At 39.0% G+C, this 14,619-nt stretch overlaps 1 protein-coding gene across 2 annotated transcripts; it reads left to right on the top strand.

Moving 5' to 3' along the window:
* Positions 1–1,981: 1,981 nt before the first annotated feature.
* On the top strand, positions 1,982–14,229 carry rgs7bpa (regulator of G protein signaling 7 binding protein a). 2 transcript variants are annotated; one of them, XM_084728698.1, is made up of 6 exons: positions 1,982–2,095; positions 5,254–5,420; positions 10,343–10,473; positions 10,805–10,955; positions 12,420–12,490; positions 12,657–14,229. In XM_084728698.1, exons 1-6 carry the CDS (start codon positions 2,021–2,023, stop codon positions 12,746–12,748), a joined length of 687 nt encoding a protein of 228 aa, XP_084584824.1. In that variant the 5' UTR covers positions 1,982–2,020; the 3' UTR covers positions 12,749–14,229. The 2 variants fall into 2 exon arrangements, with proteins under 2 accessions (XP_084584824.1, XP_084584825.1); XM_084728699.1 differs by lacking the exon at positions 1,982–2,095 and adding an exon at positions 4,157–4,324 and having other exon boundaries at positions 12,657–14,227.
* Positions 14,230–14,619: the final 390 nt, after the last annotated feature.

The raw sequence follows: 14,619 nt of genomic DNA, 5'->3' as shown, positions 1-14,619 counted from the left end.
TCCTACATGGAGACTTAACATAACACATAACTTGACAGAACATAACTTTTCAGTACTACCACAGGTTTTGCCTATGCCCATGATAATAAAAACAAAGGAATAACATGAGTGAGCTCTTTTTGGGTGGGTTTTCATGTTTCTGTATCTTCAGAAAACTTAGTTAAATGAGAGATTTGCTCCTTGGGTTGAAACCGCTTATGGGTTTATAAACCTATGTGATTCAATTTTATTTTAATTTACCATGCAGTATGTCTTGCTAGATGTTTAAAAAGGCCAGTGCAGACAACAAACACCTCACGTCACCTTCCCCTTCCAAGAATCTACAGTGTCAGCCAAACTCACAAAAGACATGAAATACCAGATTTAGAGTTTTCCGTTTGTCCACTTTAGGCTACTGTTGAAACACGGTGATACAACATGGCAGCCTCCATGGAAGAGAACCTGCACCCTATATACCGGTTCATTCTGAGTTAACAAAAATGCAACAATTCTTATTCTCAGGTGATTATACACTAATGAAAACATACTTCTGGATGTTACATCCCATTTCTGCCATATCCTGCAAATAAAACACCATAAATCTGATAAATCTCACAAACTGGTCCTATAAGTTGTTGGGGTTTTTTCCAATCAGTTTGTTTGTTCTTAAATGCCCCCTAGAGGGAATAAACGTTTGGTTGTACGACAGTCTCTGTATTTTATAACAAATAAAGCTTACACAGAAACACATACACATATGAAGATGTAGCTTTAAAATTCATTTGTAAATTTCACCATTTCACCAGCGCCAATGGATTCAGGCACACTTAACAGTGTTAGACCAAAAAAAAGGAATGTTGAAAGGTTATTGTTTTCTGTTTTTTTTTTTCCTTTCTTGTAGTGAAACCATAGACTACAAACTGGCACAGTAATTTATAACGTATACATTAATATACTCACATACTGTGGGTGTTTTCTGTCTTTTGTGCCTCCATGCTCTATTTGTGTGTGTGCATGAAAGCAGCTTACTTCCTATTTGCATAATACTTGTTATAATTATTTATTTGTCTATGGAGGATATGCCATAAGTTTTTCCGTTTTTTTTTTTCAAATAAGAGTACCCTTAGGAAAAAGAGTTAATACCACTACTAACCAACATGAGATTGTGAATTATCTGCAGACTTATTTTAAAAATCTACAATAACCTCCTACTTTAAAGTGATAGTTCAACCAAAAATGAAATTTCACTCAATATCTACTCACCCCTGTGCAGACGTGAGGATGGCTGAAGATCGCCAGTTCACAAAAAACTCCCAGAGCTTCAGTGGAAAACAGCGTTGCAGCCCAATCCAGTACAATTGAAGTGAACGGTGACCAGTTTTAAAATGGAAAAAAAGAACACACAAAAAAACACAAAATGTCTCCATACTGCTCCTGTGGTGTAATCCAAGTGTCCGTAAGCCGCGACATTAAAATTTGACCCAAAAAGACGCTGTTTACACCATGTTTTTAGCCTATATGTCAACTGTAGCGTCTGAAACCGGAAACGCGTGCACAGGCCTGAAGCAGGTACACAGACTCTCGCTCAAGCGCCGGCGGCTGCAGCAAAGAAATGATGTTCCTCGTCTCTGTCGAAGGCCTCGGACATTTTCCTCTTTGTTGAAAGTTTGTGAAGTCAACTGTGCAAATACCAAGTCACTATTTCTGAGCAGATCTCTCTCTGTTGTCTGAGTCGCTTCCAGGTAGCATGTAAACACAGGAGTGAAGGTATCGCGAGATCTCGTATATCTCGCGTTGCGCCGCTAGGGCAAGAGCGTGCTTCAGGTGTTACACGTGGCTCAGGTCTGAGAGGCTTCAGTTGACATTTAGGCTAAAAACATGGTGTAAATGGCATCTTTTTGGGTCAAATTTTAATGTCGTGGCTTACGGATACTTGGATTTACACCACACAAGCAGTATGGAGACATTTTGTGTTTTTTGTGTCTTTTTTTCATTTTAAAACTGGTCACCGTTCACTTCACTTGTACTGGATTTGGCTGCAATGCTGTTTTCCACTGAAGCTCCAGGAGTGTTTTGTGAACTGGAGATCTTCACCCATCCTCACATCAGCACAGGGGTGAGTGAATTTTCATTTTTGGGTGAACTATCGCTTTAAACAACCTTAAAAAAATTTTGGTCACTGTGAAGTCTAAAAACGTAATACCACACGACACTGTGTGTCTTTAAAAATACTGTATTATGACATCTGCATAGGGATGGAGATTGTATACCATATAACAAATTTTAAATCACAATACAAATTATAATAAAATATCATAAAATATAATATAAAAAATGATATAAATATGCCATAGTAGATAGGGTGCATGTAAAATGTACTATACAATAAGGGACACCAGGGACGATTGTAACCCATTCACTTCCTCCAATCAGAAACGAGCTAGAGTGATGACACTTGCTCTGCACATGCATTACCTCTCTGCCAGTGAATCCAGTGAAGGAGCAGGATTGTTTCACTTTGGCAGAGGTTTTCAAAAGGAAAAAGAATTTGACGTTACTCTTTGGATGTGCAGTATTTTTCTCCTACTGTCTAAAACTTAGATTGCATCAATTGTACCTCTAGTTTATTCATTAGAAATGAACACGAACAACCTAAACTAATAAAGGTGTTTCTAGCCAGCATAGAGATTCCGTCATGGCTGCAAGTCTGTAACACAATTTTACAATTTCCCTGAGCCACATGTGCCAATGTGAGAACCTTGTTTGTCTGTGCTGACATACTTTTCTTTTAGAAAATGAACATATTTCACTGCTTTTAATGTAAAATTACTTTTAACCAAACTCAAACAATTGAAATAAAGTTAACATATGTCCAGTCCTCTGCAAAAAGGGAAACGGAGCTTTGCCTGGAGTGCATACCGTCTGACATCTAAAAGAATTTTAACCATATAAACAAAACTCAACATTATTAGATACTCCATGGGATTATACCTTCAGGTGTGCTTTTATTTTGTAATGGGTTATATTACTTTTTTTCAATATTAAAATTGTCCTTAACCAAGAATTTGGATTACTTGCATTGACTTTGTTTCGTAATAGTTAAAATACTATATTATTAATTAGTGCACATGTATGTTTCTTATATCAAAGGATGACTAGCGTATGTCAAGTAGTCTGTGCATTATGACGGAAAATGTAAAAAGAAAGAAAAATAATCACTCGCGCCTCGCCTCCCTCTTCTAAACTTTAGAAGTCTTTTAAAGCAATATTGAACTTAATTGTGTTCAACTTTGGAGGCAAAGCCTGAATCTCACGTTCAGGAGCTCATATATAGCTCAGGGCGGGGGTCTGACTTGATGGGCCCTATTAATATTCCCGTCCTTTGGGTGCGCAGTGTTGCCAGCCACAGAGCCACGTCAGGCCTGTAGCAACTGCTCGTCTTCTGCTGCCTCTCCAAGGTTAGAGATAGGCCCGCCCGACGAGCTGCAAACACTCAAAGAAACAGACGCTGGGAGCCGAACTGACACCGCCATACCAGGAATTAAGTTTTCTTGGTTTTCTTCGGCGCAGAGGCTTAAAGTGTCGGCTGTGCGCTGCGGAATCGTCAGCGGGGACATCGGCAGCGTTGTTTGGTCTCTATAAGGAGGTTGTGCAGCTGAGAAAAGATCGTTATCGCCCGTCTTATTGGTGCTTAATGGAAACGCGCAATCATAAAAAATGGTTGCATTTGGAGAATATCCGTGAATGCGATCGTCTCCTTCCGACATCGGTGCGTCAGAGAAGACACCTCAGCTAGCTGGACTCCGGCTTTGGGTGTGAAGTCTTCACTGTGCACCGTGTGCGGCTGGAGTGAAGGTGACTTGCGCCCCGTCGCAGTCAAGGCAATGCGGAGAGGAGTCGCAGGCGCTCATCCGGCACCTTTCCTGCGCTCTGAGAATCGTCTGGGAACATATTTGCTCCGTCTCCCACACTAGAGGGGAGGAACGTGAGAGAGATAGACAGAGCAATAACAATAATCGTGGTGCAACCCAGCCAGTAGTTGGCGAAGGTGAATTGAGCGTAAACGGAGGAGAGAATAAGGTGAACAGTGAGGTGCAGGGTGGTGAGGCAGGAAGAGAGAAAGTGGTGGAGTTTTGGGGGGGAAAAAGACAAACCCGTTCTGTATTAGAGCTGTTTTATTAGTGGATGTGTATGCATGAGTTCTGCATCGAATGGGCGCAAAAACCGCCCCAGATCCGCCGGGAACATCTTCCAGATCGGCAAGCCTCCTTACCGAGACCCACAGAGGAGGGAGAGCACCGAAAGTACCCGCAAAGCCCAGCGCGCCGTGGCCGACTGCAGAATGGTAGGTTTGCGACACGTCAAAGCCTGCATGGTGCTTCTAATAAGGAGTGTTGTGCTATTATCCCAACCTTTCTTTGTTCTAGGACCATCGACTATCCCGTGCATGCAGGATGCACAGGCGACAGCTGTTAATAGCTGCAGAAAAAAAAGACTGTAACCCGGTCTGGGAGCCTAAAAATAGCTGTATGCATTTGCATTGCTTTGTCGGCAGTGAAGCCAAACAGATCATCTCGGCGTGCAGATTGACTGTGTGATTTGCATTTGGAGTATGGAAAGCTGCTGGTGATTTAGGGCAGATGTGAAAATTGCCTGAAATACACGATTATCCACGGATGTGTTCGTTATCGTGGCACACTGGTCCTGTGTTTTGACAGATGCTGGCAGGAACGATCATATGTACAGCTTGCTTCAGCCTTTCATACATCAGTGAGCGTCATGGAGCCTCGCTGCTCGTATACAGGATGCTGTGCGGGAGTTGCACAAAATGAACGAAATATTTTTGCTCTGCAGGTTGTGCAAGCAACCAAACTTAGTATAAAGGGGAAAAAATCAGTTCATTCATCATGCGCTCTCACTTTGCGGACTATTTTCATGACAATGCTTCACTTTTTTTTCCTTAATCACATGTTTCTCTCAGAGATCAATGAGCTTTTGTGACAGCATTTGTGCAAGGTTGCAATTTTTAAAGTGCTTCTTCTATTCAACCCTACCAGAGTGCACCTGCGGGCAGATTATTTGTCCCCAGTGTGGAGGGGGAAAAAATACAGAATAGTAAGGCTGGATATAGTGCAGCTCAGCATTTCCTTCTTGTCTGTTTTCATGTTGACAATATGCAGGCCGAGAATAAAAGCTTTTCTTCTGCAGTGACCAGAACAGGACGTTTGCTAGATTTGGGAATAACCTGTTATGTGTCATTTCATTGCAACACAGATCGTCCAAGAATTCAATACACTTGTGGCTCTGTACCGTGAGCTGGTCATCTCCATTGGCGAAATCACTGTCGACTGTCCTTCTTTACGGGCCGAAATGCTGAAGACCCGAACTAAAGGCTGCGAAATGGCGAGAGCGGCACACCACAGTCTCTCCTTGATATCGGGGTGAGTTGCACACACACGCTGTCCATGGTGCTGAAAATTAAGCGCTCTGAAAAGTGTAAAAAAAAAAAACAAAAAAAAAAAAAAAACGAGCCGAATGGGGCGCTCTGCAACACTACTGCGCCTAAAGTTGTAAAGTATCTAAATTTATCTCTAATTTGCATAAGCATCCCCATTTTTAGGCACATGTATACTTAAGCCTGCTCCTCTCACACTTCAAAGAAATCATCCAAGTGTCTGCTCCATTAGACTGAAGCCAACGAGCTTGAAGTCGGGGGATGGGGGTTGTTAAAAACCATGATGTCTCTAATTGCTAGCGGCGGGACAGCTTTACCAGGAAGCAATCACAACAACATGCTGGAACTGACCGCTTCCCATTAGTCTGGGCCTGAAACGTTAATGCATGAAGTGGAATGCTTCCCAGGGCGAATATCTGAGATAATAGTATCAATAATGTGGAGCCAATGACTTTTGTATTGTTGGTTTTTAATGTATTGTGAGAGTGGCCCTGTGTATTTGTGTGTGTGTTTTGTGGGTTGTGTCTGTTATGGTCATTTGAACATTAGGATGCTATCATGCTTTGCAACAGTGGATGTTTCTAGAGTGGTTTTCTACAGTACAGAATAAGAATCAAAATTTCAAATCAAAATCAAATTGTACACAGTTGTTGCAAAATTATCAGATTCAAAGTTGTTCCACTCTTTGCTGAATCTGAGAATCTTATCATGCTAAAATATTACCCAGTCACAGGGTAGAATTGAGATTTGAGCCTGAATCCGACAGGACCCGATGGGACCTAACGGGTTTGGGTCAGGTCAGGTCATTTTTCTCACATATTTCATGGGCTTACACTGGGCTTGGGCTGTATTATTATTATTATTATTATTATTATTATTATTATTATTATTATTATTATTATCAGTAGTAGTAGTAGCAGTTTTTCATCTTTCACCCCAATTTTGTCGTTGCCAATTCAAAGTCCCCCCAATATTGTCCTTGTCAATGCCAACTCCTACTGTTGATACATAGAGGGAAGCTTGTTAAGAAAAATGTTTGGCTGTAATTGGAATCAGACTGAAGTATTCTAATGATGGAAGGGGTTCGGGTCAGGTTCGGACAGAATTTTGTTGGTCTTGGGCCTTTTCGGGCTCAACTTTTCGGGAACAATTAAAGTTCTAATCCCGGGACATACAATATATACCCCAATTCTCAAATTGTGATAATCTTATAGAATATAGATTGCTATCAATTATCACAGTGTGTTATTATGTATATTTTTACAATATTTTTATATTATATACCTTGCAAATCTTCCAATTTTGTCCAATCACTGCAACTGACAAATAAGTATTCCACCACGTTCCACCAAGCACAAAATGTTATTTTGTAATCCTGAGGCTTTTTGGTAAGGTTACTGAGAATGAAAATTGTAGAAAACAACACTAAAATCGTGGGTTGGTATAAGATTTGAAGACTGTGGGGTGAACAGCAATGACTGAAGCTTGACATGTCTGTTGACTTGGCCTGCACCCTCCATTGAGCCCAACATCTACTCCACAGTGGTGCCAGTGGGAGAAGGGCAAAGTGAGGCTTGGGATTTGAAGGTCCTCAGTGATGCTAAGATGCCAGCTGACTTGGCACACTCAGACTTACTTAAATAACAATTGGACAAGCCGAAGCCAGTGGCGGGACAGATTTGGAGGATGTCTGCAGTTCCTGCTGCGTGCCAAAGCCAGGGTTACTGTTGGGACAATATCAGTATCAGGTTTACTATAGCTTATATTCCTCCTTATAACTGGCATACACATTTGCTGGAGACTCTGGCATACACATTTGTATGACTTTAAATACCTGTAAATAATGATTATTTTCTTTATCAATTAATCTGCTGGTTATTTTCATGATTAACTGATCAATTCTCTCGCATATAAAATGTAAAAAAAAAAAATAGAAAAACACTCATTACAACATGTCACAAGTGATGTCTTAGAATTGCTCCTTTTGTCCAACCAACAGTCCAAATGAAAACTCTTCCTTTACAGTCATAACTGACAAAGAAAAGCAGACAATCCTTACATTTAAGAAGGTGGGACCAAGAAGTATTTTAATTGACTAAGTTAACTGAGTAATTGACATTTTAAGTGACTAATCCTTGCAGCACCACTGGAGACCTGAAATGATCTGTTCAATATCAGGACAAGTTTGAAGGTTATTTGAAGTGGGGTTGTATGAGGTACTTATCTGTAGTCAGTGTATTACGTAGATAGCAGTTGGCACGTCCCCGGTTTGGAGAAGCAGAGCACTGGCACAGATTCTAAACACTGTCCTGCTGTGGACAGGACAGCAACAAAGGTAATCCTAGCCACTTAAAAAACATACACAAAAATCAATATCAGTTTAAGTGTGTTTAGAATATTTTCATCGCTTTACTTTACAACCAAACAGCTTTTTCTGAAGTGAAACCATTGTTATATAAGCCAAATATGGGTCTATCCAAACTCCACTGGTCTACTGGTCAGCAATTGCCAAGGCAATGATAGACTAACGTCTCTCATGTCCTGCAAGCTAAAATCACCTATGCTACCTATGCCTATGGAGTTGGCTGGTTTGGAGGGAGCAATATTTGGCTTGCATAACAGTGGTTTTCCATTAGAAAAAACTGTACAAATGCAAAATAAAGTAGTGAAAATATTCTAAATATAGTGTACACTTAAACTCGAAACTTGATTTTTTATGTAGACTTTTCTAAGTGGCTAAGTTTTTGCTTCTTTTGCTGCTGACCTCATACAACCCCACTTCAAATAATCAGAACTATCTCTTTAAATTGTGTCAGCTACACTGGCTCAATAATTTATCCTCTTGCTGTATCTTACAGTTATTTAAGAATGCATATCCTTCACTGTTGTATGCATGACAAAATCTATCCATTTAATGTATGGAGGCTTTGAATCACATGTGCATGACACACTCACACGGTAAGCACGTGAACACGTCTACTACATGTTTCCTGCCATGTGGAGGCATGAATCTTACAACATCCATGGAACAGTTGCTTTATATTACAACAACATCTTATTGAAATCCTTGTGCAGTTTCCAATGCACAGCCTATATGCTCTGCACTTTTCTTTTTCCAACATGTAGCTTATAATTATACAGCTACATACACTTATACCTGTCTCTCCAAGACAACAAGTACTTTCCATTATAGTCCTGTGCTTGTATTCCCTGCTGCTGCTATAGAAATAGAGATGGTGCAGCAGCTTTAGAGAGAACTCTAAGTTCACACTGATAACAGCATCAACATCATTGTCATAATCATCACCAGCACCTACTCTAAACCTCCTTCTCTAAAAGCTCTCTGGGCCATTTCAATGTTCATCTCCGCACTACTAGAGACACAGAGCTTGAATTAGACAGCACAGGTCATTCCCCTTTAATCAAATAAAGCCAGTGTGTCTGAATGGTCTGAGTGATGCGGGGCCTCTCCGATGTACTAGAGGAAAGCTGATAAGCAGGATAGCATTGATGACAGCTGTGCAGCTTTAGCAACAGCGCTGTAGAAGGCAGCACTGTGACAAAACAAGTGATGGGAAGGAGAAGCGTGCTGTTGGAAGAAGGGGAACGCGGCAGCAGCACGATTTGTGTGAGAAATATTCGTACCAGGTGCAAGTTTCACGCCTTTCATCGCTGTCACTTTCCCATGTGATATCACACCCACTGAATATCACCTGCTGTAGTTTCCCCTTCAATGCCAGATTTGTATGGTTGTGAAGCTACCGTGGTGTCTCATAAAAGCTAGTAATCAGCTCTGGGTAAATAAAAAAAAATACTCAGAAGGGGTTTTTTATGTTTAACGCTCTTCACTGCGTTTAATTTCTATATTCTCAGATGGTTAAACAAGCTACAAATATGGACACACTGCAAGCACAATAACATAATCAAGTCAGCAGAGATTTTGACCTTGACACAAAGCAACAGAAACAAGTATGAAGAAGCAGATTGCTCCTATTTAGTAATTTTAACACAAACTCCACAGCTTATCTCTCATCTGACGGTTTTAATTTGTTAAAGATCGGTAAACTCTTCATACATATTTGAGTTTCTGACATTAGTAATTGTTGTTTAAATGTAAACCTGTCAGGATTACTAGGGCTGTTCTACATATTTGTTAAAAATTGCAACATTTCAAAATAAAAGCATGTGAATGACATTTGTAGTTGGCTGTTTATGATGTCACAAACTACAATAACTTTTCTAGACAAGACAAAATCAACTAATCAATTAATTTAGTAATTACCATAAAATAGGGATCAGTCTGTGGCATAATATTTGAGGAATAATTTACGGATAAGTATTAGGGTCAGATATAAGATAAATAACATGAAAGAGGAAGATTTTTTGTAAAATGAAAATTCCAAGGATAATGTCAAAATATCAAGAATAAAGTCAAACTTTTAGTATTAGTGCCAGGCATAAACAAAAAAATAAGGTAGTCAAAACTTGAAATGCTAAGAATAAAGTAGAACTGGTGTGTATAAAGTTGAAATACCATTCCAACAACTCAACTTTCTTGACGTTTCAAATTCCTTCTTGAAATGCAAAATAAAAGTCTTTCTGCCCTAATTTTTTCCATTATGCCTGGCCCTAATACTCTCCAATAAATAATTAAGAATAATTAAGTCTGGTGTATGTGTAATTTTACCTTTTTTTACTTACCAATCTAGATGCTACCAATTTTAGAGCCAGCACATGCACATGTGTACACAGTATACAGAGACATGAATTTATCATTTAAATTTTTCTCTTCCTGGGTAAAAAAAACCCAAACTTTTTGTTTGTTTGTTTTTGCCATGGTCATTGTATCTGTATCTTATGAAGTTCCAGCCACTGACCTCACTGTGTTCCCACTATGTGTCCTTTCAGGCCAGAGGACGGGGAGATCCATCCTGAGATCTGTAGGCTCTTCATCCAGCTGCAGTGCTGTCTGGAGATGTACATCACTGAGATGCTCAAATCTGTCTGCTTGCTGGGCTCCCTGCAGCTCCACAGGAAAGGTTAATACATGACTATAGAGTTCACTAGAGTTTGTGTGTAGGTGTGAGTATAGTGTGTGTCCTAGTTTATATGCAGCATGCTTTGTGTCTGCTCAAATTCTAATTTAAAAGAAACCAAGACAATTACAACTCCAGCAGAATTCACAATATATATTCATTGACAGCTTTCAATCATATTTCTTTATCTAGATTAACATCTAAAACCATCTCTGTAATAGCACCAGCAGTCTGATGTACAAAGTTAAATATATGTGAACAATCACAAACCCACGTTTTTAATGCATTTATTGGTGACACATTTTTAAAGCTAGCTGCTCCCTGTGTGTTTCAGGGAAGGATTCCTGTGGCCCTCCCGGTCCTGGGGTTGACAGCAAGACCGAAGAGAGCTCAGACATCCCTATCCTGGAGGACACCTCGTCCTCCCCCACTGACTGTCCTCAGCTCTGCTGGCTGGTGGCCACTGACATAGAAAACATAGAAAAGTAGGTAGACATGCAGTGCATGTTACATCCTCCTGTTTGTGAGTAAGTGTTGTGTGTGTTAATTATAATGTGAAATTGTGCATGTTACAGTGGCACTCTACAGGGTCTGACCTTTTGCTTTATAACATTTATTCTGAAATTTACATAAAGACTAGACAGCTAAGGCTTTCTTTAAAATACACACACATTTACAGGGAAACACTTCACTTAATCACACACAATGTAATAGTTAATCATTTACTGCATGCATTGAGAACATTCAAATTGAACTTTTTTCATGTATGACATCCTATGGAAACTAAACTACATGCCTCTGAAAATGACCAAATGTATGTGTTCCAACATTATTTCTGATTACTGGAAACACTTATAAAACTATAGAATCAGGTATTGTATGGGTAATCAATCAAGTATGATTGGTTATCTGTCCAGTGAGAGGTGCGACCTTAGTTTGAACCAACTGTTTGATTAATATTTTTAAAAGTGGATTGTTTTCTTTTACATGTAGCCACTTTTATTCTTTTAAGAGGTTAATTTACTAAAATAATACATGAACTTAGGTGTCTACCATCCCAAAGATAAACGCTTTAGTGGAGGTATCTTTTCTTTTTGATGCCTTAAAGAATGAAGTATGGAAGCTTTATTAACACAGGAATGTACAGTACTGTAATGTTAGCAATCAAAGTAGATAATGAGAAATGGTACATTAATGTGTATGTGTGTGCATGCACATACATGTACTTAATGCTACCCCTGCATAATTCAGTGCACTTGGAGTACCCCAGTCAAAACACTCAAGAAATGCTCCTGTCAAATTTGTTAACACAACAAGCGTGAGGAGGCACTGGTGCATATGTTTATGAAGACTGGGATGTTTACATGACTGTGAGTTAACTGCCATCACAAAGCACTGTATTTGTATTGTAATACTTATTCTGGATTTCTTAAATTTTGCCCTTGACAAAGACCATCCAGATGATATGAAAACTCAGGTGAAACTTAACATTTTAAACAATAAAAACTAAACTAAAATCAGAAAATACACTCTAGAAAGTAACTAAAACTAAACTAAATTGAAACAAAACAAAATAAATAAATAAAAAATTAAAAACTAATGAGAAATACCAAAATGTTATAATTCAGGTTGTGCCATATTAGACTGTTTGCGAACAACTTGAACAACATATCACATACTGGGTGGCATCTAGTAGTCACAGAGTGTACTGTGTGTTTTCAGAGTTTTTATTATATTAGGTGCTGAAAGTATTTTACTATGCAAATTACATAAATATATTTTGGATCACATTGCAAAAATGGGGCAAATGAGTACCTGCTTAGTATTTGGGCCTGTGTATATGTGTCCATCTGTATGTGTGTGTGTGTGTAAAAAAAATATATAAATATATATATGATAGACTGATGCTACAGGTACACTACATAAAAGCTCTTTTTGTGTCATTGCAGGGATATGAGGGAGATGAAGAACCTTCTCAGTAAACTCAGGGAGACAATGCCTTTACCACTGAAGAACCAAGGTAAGATAGAAGCCAAACACTTTCTTAATGTCACATACCTCAACTTCAAAGAGCAGTGAGACTTTCCAAATCTTTAATATTCATTTGGGATAGAGAGTGACTGTCGTGGCTCAATCTAGCAGAAATGTCTGACTTGGCAGTGGTCTGCCTGTGTTCTTGTGCCCAGATGACAGCAGTTTGCTGAACCTGACTCCCTACCCACTGGTCCGACAGAGGAAGAGGCGGTTCTTTGGGCTCTGTTGCCTGGTAACCAGCTAAGGGCCCCGCCTTCGTGGGTAGGAGGCGGCAACAAAGACACCATTACCCACTGTCCTTCACCACTTGTGTCTCCCACCAATCTATTACTGCCATTTCCAAATAAATTGTCTCTTTCTCTTTTTTTTAAAGGCTGCCCATTTTATAATTTTATTTTGTAATACAAATAAGAATTGTAACTGCAATGTAATGAAAACAAAAGTCATGAACATATATTTTAAGATATTTTGCAACAAATTTTCCCTTTTTTGGTAAATGAAGACAGATATCTGCTTGTCCAATGTAAAAGAGAATGAGAGATGATTTGAAATAATGTCAATGTTCAATTACTTCCATGAAACTGAGTGAATGAAATGAGGATTCATGTTTTAAAAAAGGGAATATAATTGTCCGTTTTTGTCAGAAATAATGTGATAACTTATGAATAGACGCCATCCAAATATTTGAAGATGGTGCTTGCAAAGGCAAAAGTTATACATTTGTCTGTCTAAGCTGAGATGACAGGTTTGTGCAGAGTAAGTTTGTTGTGTATTACAGTCTCTGTTTTCTGTTTCTTGCTGTTTTTTCTTCTTAATGTACTTAATTTAGTCTTCCATAAACCAAGAACCTGTACCCGACTATAACTTTCCAGCTTCAAAATGGAATATATGATACAATACTCAAAAAGAAAACTTCTTTGCACACAATATCTATCTATAAATTGAGACATTAGACTTGTATATACACATACTCTTTACGCAATGCTCTCTAATTATTTTCAAAGTTGGAGGTGGTTAGAAAAGAGTCTGTTGGTTGGTATAGGCAGGGAGGGCTTCCCTCTGTCTGAGGCAGTCAGTGCAGGCAGAGGGCGGGCAGCATGGATCTTGCTTATTATTGATAGTGAACAATGTTTAGGGCACGGTGAAGGTACAATAGTAAAAGCTGATATAGGTCATTTTACATTGTTAATAAAAACTTTTGTTATTGAAACTAATCAACTTGTCTCTGTAATGTTCATGCATGCGTTTTATCAAAATGTCCACTGGGTGGAGACAAACTATCAAAAAAGACTTGTCTGACATGTTTGGGACCTGGTAAAAATTGAACTTTGTGTCAAAGGGAATGAATTAAATGGACTGATTCCACATTAGGCGGTCGTCAAAGGCTAATATGCAATAATTCATATATTGGGAAGAAACATCACAACACTTACTGTATGCTATTATTTTTTCTGGTTTTCTGTGGTCTGACCCTCTGTTAAGCCTGTTTGTAGAGTAAACATTTCTATCTGGGAGACAGGGACAAAGATAGATTGAGACAGGGGAAGAGGGAGAAAAGCCAGATAATCTTTCCCTAACAGCAGCTTTTGCTTATATTTACTGAGGGTTGGAGAAATAGAGTGAAAAGGAAAGAGACAGTCAGATTATCCTGCCAGACCTCAGACAGGATCCAGCTGGTCACCTACTTTTGCTGCTGGATGGAAGTATATTTTTAAGTTTCCTCAGCGTGCAGTGATCAGTGGCTGACATCTTCTTCCATAGATCTTCGTTAACTCAGTATCATTAAAATGTTCAAAATATAGATGCTGTGTAGTTTATGTCTCAAAATTCTGTAATTATGAAGGTAATTCTCCCATTTCTATAACTTCTCCTGCTTCTTATAGCTGCTACAAGGACCTTTCATAGTGTGTTAATTTTGGAGGCCCCTGAAGACAAAAGCAGTAGTATTTCCACTGCCATAATCACAAAATATATCAATAATAATAATTATGATAGTCATCTAAAGGAAAATCTTCTCCTGCTTCTTTTTAACTGTCTAACATACTACTCGCTGTAACTTTGCCTGGACTATGTAAACATAAGCTCTTCTGCTCTGAATACCGTAGCTTATGTAGG

This window comes from Lutjanus erythropterus, chromosome 10, assembly GCF_056507025.1.
Source record: "Lutjanus erythropterus isolate fLutEry1 chromosome 10, fLutEry1.hap2, whole genome shotgun sequence".
NCBI classification, from domain to species: domain Eukaryota; kingdom Metazoa; phylum Chordata; class Actinopteri; order Lutjaniformes; family Lutjanidae; genus Lutjanus; species Lutjanus erythropterus.
Note: the sequence above shows the minus strand (reverse complement) of the source record. Positions and strands in the feature narration are given on the sequence as shown.